At 32.9% G+C, this 18351-nt stretch overlaps 1 protein-coding gene across 2 annotated transcripts in view; it reads right to left on the minus strand.

The window, feature by feature from the left end:
* Positions 1-1675: 1675 nt before the first annotated feature.
* Positions 1676-18351, minus strand: part of LOC127854226 (heat shock 70 kDa protein 12A-like) — a 22756-nt gene continuing 6080 nt past the window's right edge. For both annotated transcript variants that reach the window (XM_052389249.1, XM_052389250.1), the window contains exons 4-9: positions 11980-12112; positions 11226-11827; positions 9909-10271; positions 9020-9238; positions 7319-7448; positions 1676-6834 (exon numbers count right to left, since the gene is read on the minus strand). In XM_052389249.1, coding sequence (XP_052245209.1) covers positions 5810-6834; positions 7319-7448; positions 9020-9238; positions 9909-10271; positions 11226-11827; positions 11980-12112 — 2472 coding nt within the window. In that variant the 3' untranslated portion in view covers positions 1676-5809. The remainder of the gene's footprint in view (positions 6835-7318; positions 7449-9019; positions 9239-9908; positions 10272-11225; positions 11828-11979; positions 12113-18351) is intronic.

The raw sequence follows: 18351 nt of genomic DNA on the forward strand, positions 1-18351 counted from the left end.
TTTTAGGCGTTTGCGATCTGCTTATATGTGCTCATTGTGATATTGGTCGGTAGGATTGAAGTCCTGTAAACGATTCAATAACTAAATACTGAATCATGTCGTTACCCATAAGCCATGCTCGATTCTGAAGGATTGATCTATAAGCGAATATAGGATTGAGAGCGTTGGGCTGACTGATGCTTGCATTGCGATTGCATTGTGTTTGATTAGTTGCATATTATGTAGATACACTAAATAATGAGTCTTAATTATTGTAACATAATGTACGGCGACAATCTAACTTCAAAGTTGAAACCCACACGCTAGTGACACATTTTAAACATATATCATTAAGAGCGGATATAAAACTCTCTTTTCAGAAACAACTTCATAATTCATTCATCCATAGAACTATCGCCGATGAAAGTATGCTTCAGTCAAGACAAACCGTAGAGAAACATGTATGCATCGTGAATCTTTATCTGTATACATTATGTGAAGATTTTTTTACGTCTATATGATTTAAATCTGAATGGTGTTACGTTTCCATACTTTAAGCGGCATGGTTTGTTTATGTCAACAAATTGAAAATTTCAGCGATTTCATAAAAACTGAGGATACGGAAATGGGAAAAACATAATGACCAATTGATAGAGCTTTGCAAGTGGTTTCCGAATGTAGATCTGTTAAAGACACCAAAGAGCATGCATAAATTAAACACGTTCAGAAAGGTTATTATTTTACGACAAGCATATTGGTATTGACAGGTTGCATTACTAAAACTAATATGTCTTTAGATGTGACATAGACTGTCTAATTCCTTGGCTGAATCAATAATGCATTTTAATTAATCAAGTGCAATAACGTTTTGTTTCCGTTATCCGAAGTAATCTGTTTGATAATCCATATTATATAATTAATTAAATAACACAATACTTGCTAGTTTCATGACGAGTGTCATAAAAAAAATGAAATAAAAACATTACACGAGTTTTACAATTTCTATATATTACACACACTCTTTTGTAATTAACTCTTCGACGGAAGGTCATAGCCAAAATTACATAAACCTTGATGTTGATCTTGTTAAAATGAAAGCCATATGCGTGGACGAAATTGAGTGTACTGCGGAGAAATTTGACGAAGGAGTGCAAAGTTACTATTTGAGCTAATTCCCATCGTGTGTTCATGCTAGTACTACTTTCGCCTACAGTTTATGTCCCAATTGCAAACGTAGCTGGTTAAACTTTAGTTGCTGTTTCCAAGGCAGTGCATAGAACATATTTTTTCTTGGCAGGGCTCATGTACCACATTGTATTGTGGATGACATAAAAGCACGTATTGACCAGATTATAAACGAATCCGATGACACATCAAGTCAAACTCATTCAGTTAAGTTTATTTCTGTATTCTCAAAGTTAATGACTTAAAGTTAGTGTAAATAAATATGTACGTTAAAGTGAATGATATGATCGAACTTAATATATCTCAACCTCTGTCACGACGCGTGTCTTGTTTATAAAAATAATATAAATAGCAGTATTGCCCTTATTGTCAAAAAGTCCAGCTTTTATCTTGTTGATTATATATATATATATATATATATATATATATATATATATATATATATATATATATATATATATATATATATATATATATATATATATATAGTTCACAAAAACCACAGCCCGCACAAATATCAGCCTTCACATTTGCTTGCTCAGAGAAATTCCGTGTTATTATGAATTAATAAATACTTCCATAAAATTGTGAGAACAGCTTTTTCCCATTTAAATCTCTTGCCTCAAATTATGCATATGATATTTCAAACCAAGGCACACATACTGATATTTCTATAAACAGGCCAAGCATATGATGTCTGACCGTATAATAGAATGAAAACTACAACTATCTAAAAAAACAGTTATACAAAGAAAATCAACGTTTTCAGCAATGCATAAATTGCTTTAGATGTTAAAATAACTATTCCGACGCGTTTATTCTACCACACACCGATAACGTAATATGTATGAACTTTGCATATGACGTGAAGACATAACCACTTTGCAACAGAAGTAAACGTGATCTTGTCATTACTTTTATGGGGTGAACATTCATCAGAAGATGAAAATGGAATCAAATGCAACACGTTTCAAAAGGGATGCGTTCTTTTCTTACAAGTGATCTTTCTGGAACAAAGTACTCAACCATCCAAACATGTCGGAAACATTTAATTTACAAATGGATTAAGCCGCTAAATTCATTACTATCGCTCGTTGTGTTTTGTAACATTGTATTTAACTATCGATGATGTATTGTGAAAAATAACACATCGAAAAGGTCAAGATCAAGTATTTGTACGGAAACTTCATTTGATAATACAATATAATGCTGTATTAATAAATATAAAGATGTTAAAACAAATGTAAACGTATAATTTTAAATACGAACCGTTGCGTTTTCTTATCGTACATATTCAACATAATTTTATGGGCAAGAATAAAGTCATTTGAAATAATAAAGATGCGTACATGGATATCTGGATAAATAAGATATATGGTAATTATACTCCGAATACATTTTTCCTGTTAAACTCAAAACGCGTTCATTTTCGAAACAAATAAACTGTGTTTGCTTTTAAATACTTTTTTGACTTATTGTTTATATACAATCTCGTGACGTGGATTGCTATGAAGAAAGGGATTTCTATCTATGCTTGGAACCAGTACAATCTCTGCCAAACATTTTCGACACTTTATAGGCGATATCACTCGGAAATATACGATCAAATTATGGATGTCAGGATACAAGCTTAATGCAATAAATGCAATAAAGTCAACTTTATAGAATTCCTATCAAAAAACAGAAACGATACACTGTAAAATTGATCCTTAATTTGAACTTTTGTCTAGCCAAAAAAGTGTAATTATAAATAATTAAAAAAATATCATTATATAATAAGGTAACGATTGTTATACTATTCAATAAAATACAAAAACTGAAAATAAACTAATCGAAAATACAGTGATAAACACTTTCGGATTGCTTAAAGTACCTGATTATAAAAAACGAATCGAATGTTTCGTTTGTAAGCTGGACATGAGGTTTATTTTCAAAAGCGCTTGGTGCAAATGAAATTGATAAATTATATACATTTTGAACATACATAATTTGTAGTGTGTTTGTTTAAGATGTTCATCGGAATCACACTTTGCAAAGTTTTATTTCAACGTGTACATGGAAAGGGTTTTAAAACAAACTTTCTGTTTAAAAGACCCAAACGAAAGTGTGTTTAAACACACAGTTGTTTTTTTAGGTGGGGAGAATCACCAATTAAAACTTAAACAACACCTTCCAGTTACTAGACATATGGCTGATAAAATCCACACATGTTATTGACATGCGTTAAATTATAAGAGGGTTATTCGATAAATGAATAATTAGTACTGATAAACATATTCAACAATACAATACAAAACAACATAAATTCACAACAAATATAATCATGTACATGTAGTAATACGTAAGATTTTGCATAGAAAATAAAGACATAATGACAACAAACATTTTACACAAGACAACAAATTGTTGTTGCATATGTTAAAAAAGAACACAAAAAAAGCCCAGATCGGATAAGACGCTTATGCGATCATAATTTTGACTAATGCAACATATTATGCAATTTTCAGACCAAATACTAAATGCATGGAAGTTCGTACAAACGCCCATCAAGAATTTGTTTCGTAAAAGCATCACTTTTAACATACACAGAAAAATAACCTGTATGAGTTACCAAAAGCTGAATAAGTAGTCTCTTCGGATCGTTTGGAAAAATTGTTACCCAGGATTTTGTATAAAAGGACGTAGAAGGAGCCATTTGTTTTAAAAATGCTCGCTTTTTTGCAGCGTTGTGTATTCAGACACATTTAATTGAAGTAAACTAATAATATAATTATCATTCATCCACAGTGTATAGCATTTGCGTGATTTATGAATTTCTGATAGTATGTTGTATTTCAAACAAAACTGTAATTTAAAGTAACCGATGACCTTTGTCATGTGATTTTAACGAATATGCTGCTACGGGAATATTTATATCTTCCCGAAAACGTGCATGCTTTATCAGCCGAGTTAATTTCTCAATTCCAACTGCGTTTATATCTAGACAAATGATTTCTGCTACACTGGTTTAGTTATGTGTGCAACAACTATATAAGAAGTTTAATTAACAATAATTTAACCTTCCAATCTGCACCAGTTAAACAGATAAATGCAGCCTACTTTAATTACTATAGGTCGTATCACACGTTCGGGCTAAGAAAAAAAAAGTTAAATAATATAGCTAACGTGACATATGCGCAAGCACCTTTAGTTCAATTTATGTTTGTTTGTTTTAAAAATTCGTGTCAAATGATATATTTTACTAATTAATTAAAGGCTTATTTGTAAGCATGAAGAAAGGGTCACGTTCTCCGACTTTCTTAAGGAGTTTCTAGCCTCGCATTAAATTGCCCATTGGTGCATTCTGATAATGCCAGCCCCAAAGACAAATCATCAGTTTGTTATTTTTAAGGTAATGTTTTTTTTATTTAGTTTGCTATTTCTATCAAATTATCAAATAGTCATTGCCTAATCTTCCAAATCATATATTGTGTTTATTTGAATATCGCTTAGTCATGGCGAAACATTGCAACAAACATAACATATTTTATATATGTATACAACGAAAACATATCTATCTGCGCATGCAAACATTTAAGTATCAATAAAAGGAATGGCAAAAACGTTTTATCCTTCGCAAATAAAGCTAAGTAACGTGAATTTGTGAATAACGTGAAAACGAAACCACTCTTATTGTACATTAACATGAAATTCTCGGCTTATCGTTACCAAGAAAACAGGGTATTGTATTCGGTTCTTTGAAGCGAATAAAGGTCAACCAAAACATATTATTACGAAAATATATAAATATCAAATGCTCTTATAGTGCTTTTACTATACCAAAAACATGCCTTGATATTTATTTTATTAGACCCAACACATATACTGCTATTTCAAACAACAAATAAGTCGTGCATGCATATTTCACTGGAAAATCCGGTGCCTATACAATTGCTTTTTATAGATTTTACTAAATGCCTTTCGATTTTTTTTTACAAACATCTGCTTATTAAATATATATTCATTTCCAACGTCATTACGTATTATAGACGGAAAGGTATCCGGAATTTAACAATAGCAAAACGAATTGGAGTATAAACAATTTTATATAGTTTTTAAAATAATAATTTGTAGAACTTATTTGAAATAAAAGACATCAACACATTTTCTTCTTTTCATGTATACCGACAGACAGACGTGATGTAAAAATCGACATTCCAGCCAATGCCTTGAAGCATTGTAATTGATATTCACGAGCATGACGATGATGACGATTACGTGAAACAAATAATTTAATATGTAGATGAAAAAATTATGACCCGGCAATTAAATAGTTAATATAGTCTGAATTTTGGATAGTTTTCAGTTTTAAAATATATATCGATGATATTGATGTTTTCAAATAAAATCTGCGTTCAAGTTATTGTACACGTTTTAAAAGAATCTACTGGTATTCAAACACAAAATAAAAATACGATATGCACAGAAAATATCATATTTCAAATTCATCATAAATATGGCTAAATGTAATGAATTATGTAACATAGTCAAATTAGCTTAAGCGTTAGCTCTACCTTAATAACTTGAGCATATAGGCAATACATTTCGAATGTTCCTGTTCACATATTGTCGTTGTTTCCAAGTGTGTGCAACCCCGTGGGATGTGTTATAGACAATTTATAATGAGCTTATCCTCTCGCCCAGTCTCTATGTGTTTTACGCTCACCAATATCTCCGTGTTTCCGAACATGAATGACACCTCCTTTTCCTGCGTGTTGAATGATACATTTTCAGGATTCTCTATCATTAACATTCCGAGGTACTCACAACCTGGATCCGTCGTGTATTTAGGATTCACTGACAATGACCTGTATACAGAAATCAGAGAAACAATAGCCATTGGTGTTATATACTGAGTTACGCAGTGATCCACAGGAATAGCTTCATTCGCTCGAACAAATGGCTGGAAGCAGTTTTTAACCCTCCACCTGCCATCCACAAACACTCGTTTTCCTGCAAGATGTAGTTTCTCATCGAACTCATCGTACACTTCAATGCCGTAAGTGTAACTCATAACACGTGAAGCAAAAACGTACGGCCTCTGTCCAAATATTACTGCGCCTTTAACAACAGCCAATCCAGCTTCTTCAGGGACGATAAGTTTGATCCCGGATAGTTCTTCTTTAAGTCTGTTTTGAACATACAACGATTCTGCAAACCCGCCGACAAGCATTATCGTGCGAACATCTGCAAGATTTCTTTGACTTATTAGGATTTTTATGTGTTCAAGAAGAGGTCGAAGTGTATGCTCAAACCAGCCTTGAATAATTGATGAATCAATGCGCAGTTTGTCGGCTTTAAAGGCCTTTGATTCTCCAGGAGTTTTGTTTTCTTTTTGTCTGTTACGCGCAATTTGATTCATCGAGCTTGGAATACGAACAGTAGTGAAGCGGTTGGAGATAATCGGATCAGATCTCTTTTTATTTTCAAAGTCTCTGATCAGCATGTAGTAATCCTCTAGATCCGTATTACGTAATTCTTCTAAAATGCCTTTTCCTAGAACTTGTTCGAGGTATTCGAAAAACTTCTCGTCGACTTTGATTCCACCCCATGCGCCTCCCGTTGGCTGGTTTATCACCTTGACGTCACCGTCTGGTTGTCGTTCATGCACTGTAATGTCGGCCGTTCCTCCTACAAAATAATTAAAATAAAAGGCGCACTAGTACCAGGAAATAATTTATTTGTAGAACATGGTCCCCATATAATTGTCTAACATTTTTTTAAACTGTAGAAATAAATAAACATTATTGATGGTCAAGGCAAGGTAAAATCAACACAAATCTTAACATTTATAATCATTAATGCGAATTAACACTTTCACGAGAGCTTCTTACGAGTAATTAGACAGCAATTCAATGAAAACTGGGCGCATAAATTGGTCTTAAAGAAAAACCTTAGCGTTTTACTAAACTGCACTTAATTTCGCCAATCAACTTTCGTTAATCTATTAAAATAGGAAATACGTAAATAGTTGTATCTACTTAAAAAGTAATAACAAGTCATACGTATAACAGCATACTCTCTCGAATGTTCTTTAAATCAAACAATAATTGTGTAAATATAAACTGCAGTTGAAATGACCTACGAAAGTATTGAGAAGCATACAGGTAATTACCTCCCAAGTCAATCACTATGTATTTGGTCCCAATCAACTGAAGAATGTCATGTCTAAAATGTCGAACACACCACAACGCCGCAACCTCTGATTCGAACGCTAAGAGTAGTCTGTCGTTGTTGATACCAGCCTGTTTAGCGAGTGACAAAGTGAACGATTTATACGATAGATAATTTTGACATATTAAACTTGACGTGTACAAAAGAAATCCACATGCAAAATCTACGTTCATATTATCACGATTGGTGACTATATTATCCGATCTTGATGCCAATCGTTTTAAACATAAACATGTTTGAGCGGTTATTTTGTATACGATAAGCACCGTCAATTGAAAGAAACTGTTACTCTGAATCATCATATAATATCGTATTGTATCGCTAAACAACGAATTTGATCTGTTGCAACCTATTAATAATGTTACAGTCGGTCGGGCTGTATTCATGCCGTACGTGTCCTGTAATTACTCATATCGTAAATACCATTGATGAAATCGTGAAATATATCTCAACCACAATCGTAGCGTATCATAACGGATGACATTGATATTGATAAACGTTTGGTAACGTATGACCTCGAACAAGAACGCACTAATTAAAGGAACCCGATCGTGATTATCGTGATTATCGTTTTGTATCGAGGCCGAATCGTGGACTAATTCGAAACGCTTCTAAACGTCCGTATGTGATCATATCTGAACTGAAGATCAGTCCGTGTCAAGTCGATACACCTGTTATCGTCAACTCGTGAACAGAACACAACAGTGAAGAGGCTTTTCATAACGTATGGGCAAGCTTAACATCGTATCGAAGTATTTATTTTTCGACGTAAACCACGATCAGTAACGTGTTACAAATCGCACGACGGTGGAAACTTAGCATAAGTATGTTTTGTTTAACCGCGACGATGCTATCGTTTGTGAACTGAATATCATTTTACTTTCGCGAAAATGGTCATTTAAACATTTCGAAACCGTGAGCTGTTAAATACTTACAACACATGTAGGTTAAGCATTAGTTAAAACGATTTAATTAATGTATTTCACAACGACAATATTGTTGATTTCAACATAAACACACACTATTTATAACAAGAAAGAGAATCTAATACCTGTCGAATACTGACAATCGTCGTTCGGTTAGTAATCATTACAATACAAGAAGAACATTTAGAAACCGTAAACATAGCCATTTTTGTTAAAGCTTTGATAGAATATGTAGTTATAGTTCAGTACTATTAAGTTGCATCTTAATGACGATGATAATCATAATCAGTATCCTGATTACTACATACATGCTTATTTCTCTTTTGTTGTAGCTTTTGTCAGAGATCGTTAGGATTACGATTAGGATTTGGTTTTGAAACATACTGAATATTGCTTTATTTGGTTTCAGTCAATATCACTTTTGATAATTTGTTGTTTCAAAAATTGTGTGTGACTTTGTTTGTTTGAAACTTTCAGTCAACTAAAGGCAGTATTATTATCAATACACAAATTGTCGTGTGCAAAGAGGTTAACCAGTATTCAGTGCATATACTTATGACAGTAACTGACAACTGCACTACTTGAGCCAGAGGTAGATTAAGTAATAATCGATATGATCTATTGAAAAAATATGTCTTTCTAATGCATAAACTTCGTTTGCGACATAATAGATAATAAATCCCGAGGAACATGTTTTAATTTTTAAAACTGCTTACTTCTTCTGCAGCCTCTCTCATAAACTGTTTGGCCGCGACATCCCATATAGCCGGCACGGTAAGTACATACAGAATGTCGCTTTCCTCAATTCCGAGTGTCTGACGTCCAATAGCTTTTAAAAGATGTTCCCTTAGATACTTGATCGACATGGCAAAAATGGTCAATGCAGGAAATGGTTTGCCTTTAATGTCTTCCACATTCGTATACCGGGACAAATCCTAATAACAAATATTCAATAAATCAATCATCTTGAACGTTTGATATTAATAAATCATGTGTAAACAAATACAACTGGAAATGCATTAAACAGATCCAATCCTCATGCTTTAAAAAAAAGTGTCAAATATTTATAGCTTTTGATGAGAACACCAAACTTACAAGTTCAATAGACACACATTTACAATTTAAGTACACGTTGTTATTTTATCATTGGAGCTCACTGATGCACACAGAAACAGGAAAAGGAAAGGTTAACAATCCACTCTCACTCGAGAATGACGCAAATAAGAATGATATATAGTTTTAGCAACTACTTCAATGTCATGCATAATGGAAATTACGCATAAACCATAGCAGTGGAATCATGTGTCTACTGTATTTTCTGTGTTATTCTCAGTTGTAATTTAAAGTTTAGGAATAAAGAAACTTCAGACACATTATCAGGAGAGAAATGAATGTATCCATTGTCTAGGCAAGTGGCAGATACAAAACAATGTAATGCAAACAAAACAACATACCATTCAATATTATATAAAGATGTTCATTACAACATTTTTTTCGTAATGTTTTTATACATATTTCTTTCAGTTCAAACAAATATGCAAACTATACATACACATTTCAATCTAAGTGTTAGTACTGAATACAAAAAAACAAACTGAGTTGTACCTTATTGTTATGTAGAATCATTTTAAAACGCCTAAAAAGCCTCCAACCATCATGAACGTTTTCTTCTATCAACCGGGCAAATTCGTCTTCAGCTTCAAATCCAAACGAGTGAAAATGTCCTTGTGGGTCTAGAAGAACTGTTGTCGGTGTTTTTAGTGAATTTAAGCTTGCGGAAGCATCATTAGAACGCCAGGTGTCATTGGCTTTAATATTCTGTTCGTTGTATTCATATGAGTAAGCATAACCACTGTATGTTGTTCCAAAATCAAACGCAGCAACGACTGGAAACTTCTTGTTTGAAAGTTTTGCTTTTGTAATTGTGGTTTTCTTCGAAATCACGTTTGGTGGAAGCATATTTTTGCTCTGAAAGTATAAAATGTTATGCCATCATAATCGTTATAATGATTGTAATCATCTTAACAATCATCACCATCATCACCGTCATCTTCGTCATCATCATCATCATCATCATCATCATCATCATCATCATCATCATCATCATCATCATCATCATCATCATCATCATCATCATCATCATCATCATCATCATCATCATCATCATCATCATCATCATCATCATCATCATCATCATCATAATCATCATCATCATCACCATATCATCATCATCATCATCATCATCATCATCATCATCATCATCATCATCATCATCATCATCATCATCATCATCATCATCATCATCATCATCATCATCATCATCATCATCATCATCATCATCATCATCATCATCATCATCATCACCACCATCATCATCATCATCATCATCATCATCATCATCTTTAACATAATCATCATCATCATCATCATCATCATCATCATCATCATCATCATCATCATCATCATCATCATCATCATCATCATCATCATCATCATCATCATCATCATCATCATCATCATCATTATCATCATCATCACCATATCACCATATCATCATCATCATCATCATCATCATCATCATCATCATCATCATCATCATCATCATCATCATCATCATCATCATCATCATCATCATCATCATCATCATCATCATCATCATCATCATCACCACCATCATCATCATCATCATCATCATCATCATCATCATTATCATAAACATAATCATCATCATCATTATCATCAGCAGCAGCAGCAGTTTTTGCTTCTGTATCAGCAGCAGCAGCTGCAGCAGAAGCATATAAATCATCAAAAGGTAACAAACAATATAAACAAATAAATATAACCATCTTGACGCGAGGCTAAATAGAAACGAATGTTTATGAAATATGGTCAAAACAAGGACTTAACATATAATCTAATTACATTCGTAGTTCGAGTCATGTTGGTAGATACAGTTTTATGTCCAAATAGCGAAGCTCCTTTTACAACAGTCCAGTTGCCTTCATTCGGTGCAAAAACATTTATTCCAGGAAGCTTCGTTTTCAACTCGTTTTGAACAAACATGGAATCAGCAATACCTCCTACAAGTAACACTGATTGAATTTCCTTCTGATTTGTTTTTATCAAAAGAGCTTTGATAATTTCCACCAGACGTGTAACTCCATCTTCAAGCCATTGCTTTAAATCCGAGACTTCGATTCGCATTTTATCCCTTTGTATGGAAGAGTCATGACGTTTTCGGTTCGTGCTACCAATTTCAATGAGCTCTCGAGGTAATCGCACAACAATGTTAGGTTGTGTCAATATAACATCAATGTTCTTTTTTCCTTCAAGGTAATCCATAAAATCAAAATATGACATTGTATTATGTTTGCGAAACTCCTGTAAAATCCCCTTCCCAAAAATTCGTTCAAAGTATTGTAAAAAATACTTCTCTACCAAGATACCGTCACACGATTCACTGAATGCGCTTTTAACATTGCCCTCGGGTGTTGCTTCAAGGACCGTAATATGTATGATGTCACCTAGTGTACAGAAAGATCAATACACTTGTTTGTAATTTATATACATTACTGTTAATACAAACTAGCAATGTTTTATAATCCCATTTGCGACTGCACCAATAAAAAAAATTAGTTTACACATTCATGTGACAATAAATAAAAGTTTTACCTACTTTCGTGATTTATAACAATGTATATGTGACCAGGGCATTGTAGTATTCGACCCTCCTTGACAGTATTGATGCACCATAATGCTGCAGCCTCGGATTCAAACGACAAGTCGACTGCATCTTTATTGATACCCGCCTATAGGAAGAAATTTGAACAAAAATGATTACCTAGTAATCTTACAATAAGAGTTGATCGACGATATTTTAAGCAGACTAGTAGATTTAATATTATCGTTTGACCGATACTACCTGTCGAGCAATTCGCTATTATGAAGGTCCGTGGGGTAATGGGTATTTTTAACTCAATACCGGGCAACAGTCGCATGTCTAGTTGGGTATTAGGTATTCCAATTTTAACAAAAATTGAGCGAGAGAAGAATAACCAGCTGGGTATTGGGTATTTCAACGTTAGCGAATAATATTGAACATGTCGGGCAAAGGTCGAAACGCCAATTAAAAAGTGGATACCGTTCTTTTACAAATGTCGAGTTAAGGACAAATACCTTGCTAGTTACTTGGCGTTCAAAATATGCGCATATTGAGGAAACGTCGCATACCCAGGGTATTGTGTATTCGAACATTTGAGAATACCGTGCTTGGGACAAATTGTCAGCTGGGTATAGGCTATTCAAACTGTTTTAAATACTGATTCGAAAAATCGAATAGAGACCTTGGTATTGTGTTTTCGATCGGTAGCGAATGCAGAGTCAATGTAAAACGCCAACATGGATATATCTGAGTATTTGGTATTCAAATTATTGCGAATATCTAGGATAGGAATAGTAACTAGCACTAGCTAGGCATTGGGTGTTCGAACCTTAGCGGACATCGATCCAAGGACGAGTACTAATCTTGGTATTGGGTAGTGGAAATCGAACCAGTGAATATCGAATATGGAACGAACACGCAGCTGTGGAATGCGTGTTCGCACTATCGAATATCGAGCGAAGGTCGACAAAAACCTGCTGGGAAATTATAATTATTTAACGAATATTGAGTCGTGGATGAATACCCACATTTAAATTGTGCATGCTTAAGCCAGCGAAAACCAAGTGAATGTCGGCAATCGGCTTTTGGGTATATGAAACATTGCAAATGTAGAGCCAAAGAATAATACCCTGTTGTGTATTGTGCATTCAAATCGTTAAAGAATACAGAGCAAATGTAAAATACGCAGCTGGCCATTGGGTATTCAAACTAAGCGTATATAAAGCTAAGATGGATTACCCCGCTAGAAATTGGATGGTCAAATATTATCGAGCATCTTACCGAGCGTGAATACCCAGATGGGAATTGGGTGTTCAAACTTCAGAGAATATCGAGCCGCCTGTAAATACCGTTTTGGGAATTTAGTGTTCAAACAGCATGAGGAGAACATATCAACGCGAGGTCGAATGCCCAGCAGTTAAGTGAGTATTAGAACTTAAGCGTCTTTCGAGCTTATGTCCAATACCTAGCTTGGCATTGGATATTAAAACAATACCCCAAATCGAATAACGAATACGGAATCGGATATAACAACTTTAACGAGAATCAATACATGGTCGAATACACAGCTAGGAATAGTTATTCAAGAATATGCAAATACGGAGCCGAGATCGTATGCCGGGATGGGCTATGGGTAATCCAACTTTAGAAAATTCCGTGCCTTGGTCGAATGCCCAGCTGGATATTGTCTAATCGATCTGATGCAAATATCGAGCAAAATACGAATATACAACTGGGTATTAGGTTTTGGAAATTTAGCAAACATCAAGCAAGGAACAATAGCCCATCTGGATTTGAAAAATTGCAAATATCGAGCTAATGTCGAATACCCAGTTGGTTATATGATATTTAAACGTTTTCAAATATCGAGACAAAATCGAGTACGCAGTAAGGAATCGCGTGGACATTTAATACTCAAACTTAAGTCAATAAAGTGCCAAGGACGAATACCAAGGTAAGTATTCGGTATCCAACGTATTGCCAATACCGCTGCATTATTATCAATAATGGCATACAATATCGGCCATTGGATACTCTAGCTAGGGACGAATAGACAGTTTGATATTGAGTGTTTGAACTACTGAAAATATAAAACTAAGTTTGATTGCACAGATCGGTATTGGGTATTCTCGTTTTTGAAAATATCCAGCCAAAGACGAATACTCAGTTTGATATTTGAATTTGGAACATAAAAATATCGAGCAAGGGTCTAATACCCAGCTTGGTATTGGTTATTCGAACTTAAGCGAATATCAAGTCAGCGACGATGTGCCAGCTGGATATTGGTTATTTAGCTGCATGTGTTATATAATTTGAGTCAAGGTCAAATACTCAGCTGTGCATTGGACAATGCTTACTTTAAAGAATGTCGAGAGAAAAATTGAATACCCAACTGGGAATTCGGTATATATTCATAACCGGGTATCGAGCAAGGTCGAATATCCAGCTAAGAATCTGGTATTCAAACATGAGAAAATATCATACCAAGTCCGAATACTAGCTTGGCATTTAGTTTCAGTATTATTTAGTATCAGTAAATATCTAAACAAATTCGAATATGCAGCTGGATATTGAGTAATGCAACTATAATTGCAAAAAGCTACCCAATGTTGATGTAAATATGTCCCTCTGTTTGATTGTTACCAAATAATTAATAATACCTTAAGCCTCCTTTGTCCATATATTGTATGATTGTGTTTAATTTGCTGAATTGCTTGTGTATTACTTGTGGAAGATAAAATATATAAAAATTGTATTTTGCATAATGTACCAATATACCTGTTTATCAATATATATGTTGAAGCACATTTTGTATATGAATTTAAATGTATAATCTTAATTTAATCCCATACAACTATAGGGGCCTCAATAAACACGTAGAGATGCCGTTTATTTGTTCAAACCAAACGATGATAACTACCTACTATTGGATTTGCCATTTAGGACAGTTTTACCTTATGTATATTATACGGTCCCAATGAAGATACGCCCATCTTTTTTTACAGACATCTTTAAAAAAAATTACAACATATTTTTAAACTGATTAATATATACGTGGATACGTTATTTGTTTATCAGATGTTAACTTGGATTATCATAATTATACATCCATTTAAAAAACTGAAAATGCAAGAAAAGCACTTTAATTCATTTTAAGAGATATCTAAATGGCACTATTTTACAATATATATGGAGAAGGTTGACACCATTACAACAGGCTAGACTTGATATATTACTTTCTCCAAAAATCTACTAGTGAAACATTGAGGATAACGTTCATTGAAAAGGGCAATGGAAATATATAAAAAAAACTCATGAAGGATATTGAATATTTAAATTGCATTAATATTCGATAGAAAAAGTTAGACACCCGTACTGTAACCCTATTTAAACAAAAAAGAACACATCGAAAATATTCACAATTGCATGATACATTGTGTTATCTACGACCACATATTTCTAGATACTTATTTATAGAAACTATTTTATTCACATCACATTAAACTAAACAGAACACAACCCATGACTCTAATTTGAATAAGAAAATTGATATACTTAAAAAATCAGTGACTAAACTTATTCCGACCAACTTCTTGAACCACAAAATAAACTAGAAATGTGCGGGAAAATAAACTTAAAGGGTCTCCTCATCGTTCTAGGGCTAAAAGTATAGGAGAGTGAGCGAAACCTTCTATATACTTTTGTTCGCTTGAATCAAATCGTTATACAAACACTTCTTTACATTTTATTATATTAGAAAATATACCAATGTTGAATAAAGTTCAATGGACTCAATAGAAGGGCAGTTTAATATTGAAAAATTATTCAAAAAACTTAAAACATTAAACATGATAAAAGTCCGGGTTCTGATGGATTTACTTCTGAATTCTTTAAGGCATTTTGGAATTGGTTAGGCCACTTCATTGTGAAATGTATAAATTATGCTTTTATTACAAACTCCTTGCCCATAACATAAAACATGGGATTTTAACATAAATTTAAAAAAAACAACAAAACAAGCCAAGATGTTATCTGTAAAACTTAAGAACACAAACATTATAATATGTTGCTTACAAACCAGTTGAAAATAGATTAAATACATTACTTGATGTTTTAATCCCAAAGAGCAAACATATTTAAATAACGGTCGATATATTGGTAAAAACGCTAGATTACTGTACGATATCTTGAAATATGCTAAAGATAATAATTATCCTTGATTACTAACGACAATGGACTTTGAAAAAGCATTCAATACTCGTCATAGAAAAAACTATTTGTTTTCTTGATTTCGGACCAATGTTACAAAAATGGATATCTAAGTTTTTGCATAATACCACGATCTCCATGAAAATAAATGTATTCTTGTCAAATATTGACTGTAAAAAGAGGTGATGTCTTCAATGATACACATTCTTACATTTGTATTATATGTGCAGAAATTCTTGCTATTAAAATAACGGAAAGCAAATAAATAAAAGGTATAACAATAAAAACATATACTATAAAATATCTCAAATTACTGATTATACATCTAGTTAAACTTGGATATGCTCTATGAAATATGGTACTCGATCAATAAAAACTAAATACAAACTGACATGGGGAGTTACTACTTTTAACGTTCTTGGGATAGTGTTTGATATTTGTTTAGACAATATGGTAATGGAAATGTTTGAAAAACAGAATCGAAAGTATTGGAGGTGCATTACGTCATTGGAATCGCAGTAATAATACACCTCTAGAAAAGAAAACCATTGTTAAATCATTGTTTCCATATTTACTTATTTATTTGTATCACTATCAACACCAAGAATGGACACCATGATAACAATTAATCAACACTTTTATGACTTCATTTGGGCTAGACCAAGCCAAATTAAAGACAAATGCAAGTGTGAAGGAGTATAACAATGGTGAGTTAAATATGATAGATAAATGTTCTTTTGAAAAAAAAAACACATGAAAATAACGTGGCTAAAGAGAATGGAGTCAGTCTCAATAAATTGTTATTTACTGGCTAGATCGTCAATATATTTTAAAATAATATTCAATACTTGTGGTATGTATGCCGAGAAAATATATTTACACTTGAAGAATAAATTTTGGCTCAATGTTTTGAAAAACTATATAGTGTATATTGAAAAGCTGCCACCATTAAATTGTGATGATATTATTGATATGACTCTATTTTAGAATCATAATACATGTATTAAAATTAACAATAGCTTTATTTATATTAAATGCGTATATGAACATGGATTCGTGTTGTGAGAGATATGGTAAAAAGGATTGTAAATGGTATGAAACACACTTTTGAAATTTACAAAAATACAATTCAATCAGATAAAGAATTAAGAACCAGGTCCCTTGTTAAAATATTTACTGACGTCTCATATAACGACATTACTAATCATAACACATCATATATATACCGTTATCACATAAGTTTTTTGTAAACTCTACACTAAGTACTAATTACTTTTCTTATTATGTGCAACAATTTTACAATATATGATAAACATACTAATATTTGACATTTATTAAGTTTGTAAGGTGTAAGCTAGTGTTTTATGTTGTAAACTACTTGAAATATAGAACAATTATAATTTTATATGAATGTATGTTGAATGAAGGGCATAGAGAATAACAGGTTACTGCAAGCGTCGTCGATATATTATTATAAGCCTTGCTTGATATATTACAAAGGATCAGGCGGTAACCTGTTTTTCTGTTTATCATACCTCTACGTCCCCGATTTAAAAAAAATAATAAAAACAACACACGCTAAAATACTACATTTTCAGCAGGAAAGAATATGATTTTTGTCCTTTGACGTATTAATAATGACGTCATGAGCACTTGCGCTTACTATTTTCAAAACAAGTTGTTTGCTGTTTGTGTTGCATTTTGTGTTCAAAATATATTTCATCTTGGTATCAAATTGCTTGGTGTGTTGATTCTGATTCGATTTTTATTGAAAATGATACTTTATAATTGATTCCGAGTAGTATGACCTACCTCCTATCATCTACTGTTTTAAGAACTTCCTGTTGAACTGAATAAAAATATATCATGCAACGTATTATCAGGCAGAAATCAATGCAGCACTATGATACAACTATATTTATGTACCGATCAATTAGCTGTACATGAAATAAGCTTTTCATGAAATGCATACATAGGAAATTCAAAGTACTATATTACAGCTTCGTATGTATGTATGTATGTAATATTTTACATGTGTATGTAGTATTCTATGAAAATAAAATTTTGCACAGCATACAGAATATATCTTGCTAATGACTAATATCCAGCTGGGTATTGGGTATTTGAATGTCAAAAAACAATGCGTATCAGGTATTCGAACAAATCCGAATATCTAGG

This window comes from Dreissena polymorpha, chromosome 12 (genome assembly GCF_020536995.1).
Source record: "Dreissena polymorpha isolate Duluth1 chromosome 12, UMN_Dpol_1.0, whole genome shotgun sequence".
NCBI lineage: Eukaryota > Metazoa > Mollusca > Bivalvia > Myida > Dreissenidae > Dreissena > Dreissena polymorpha.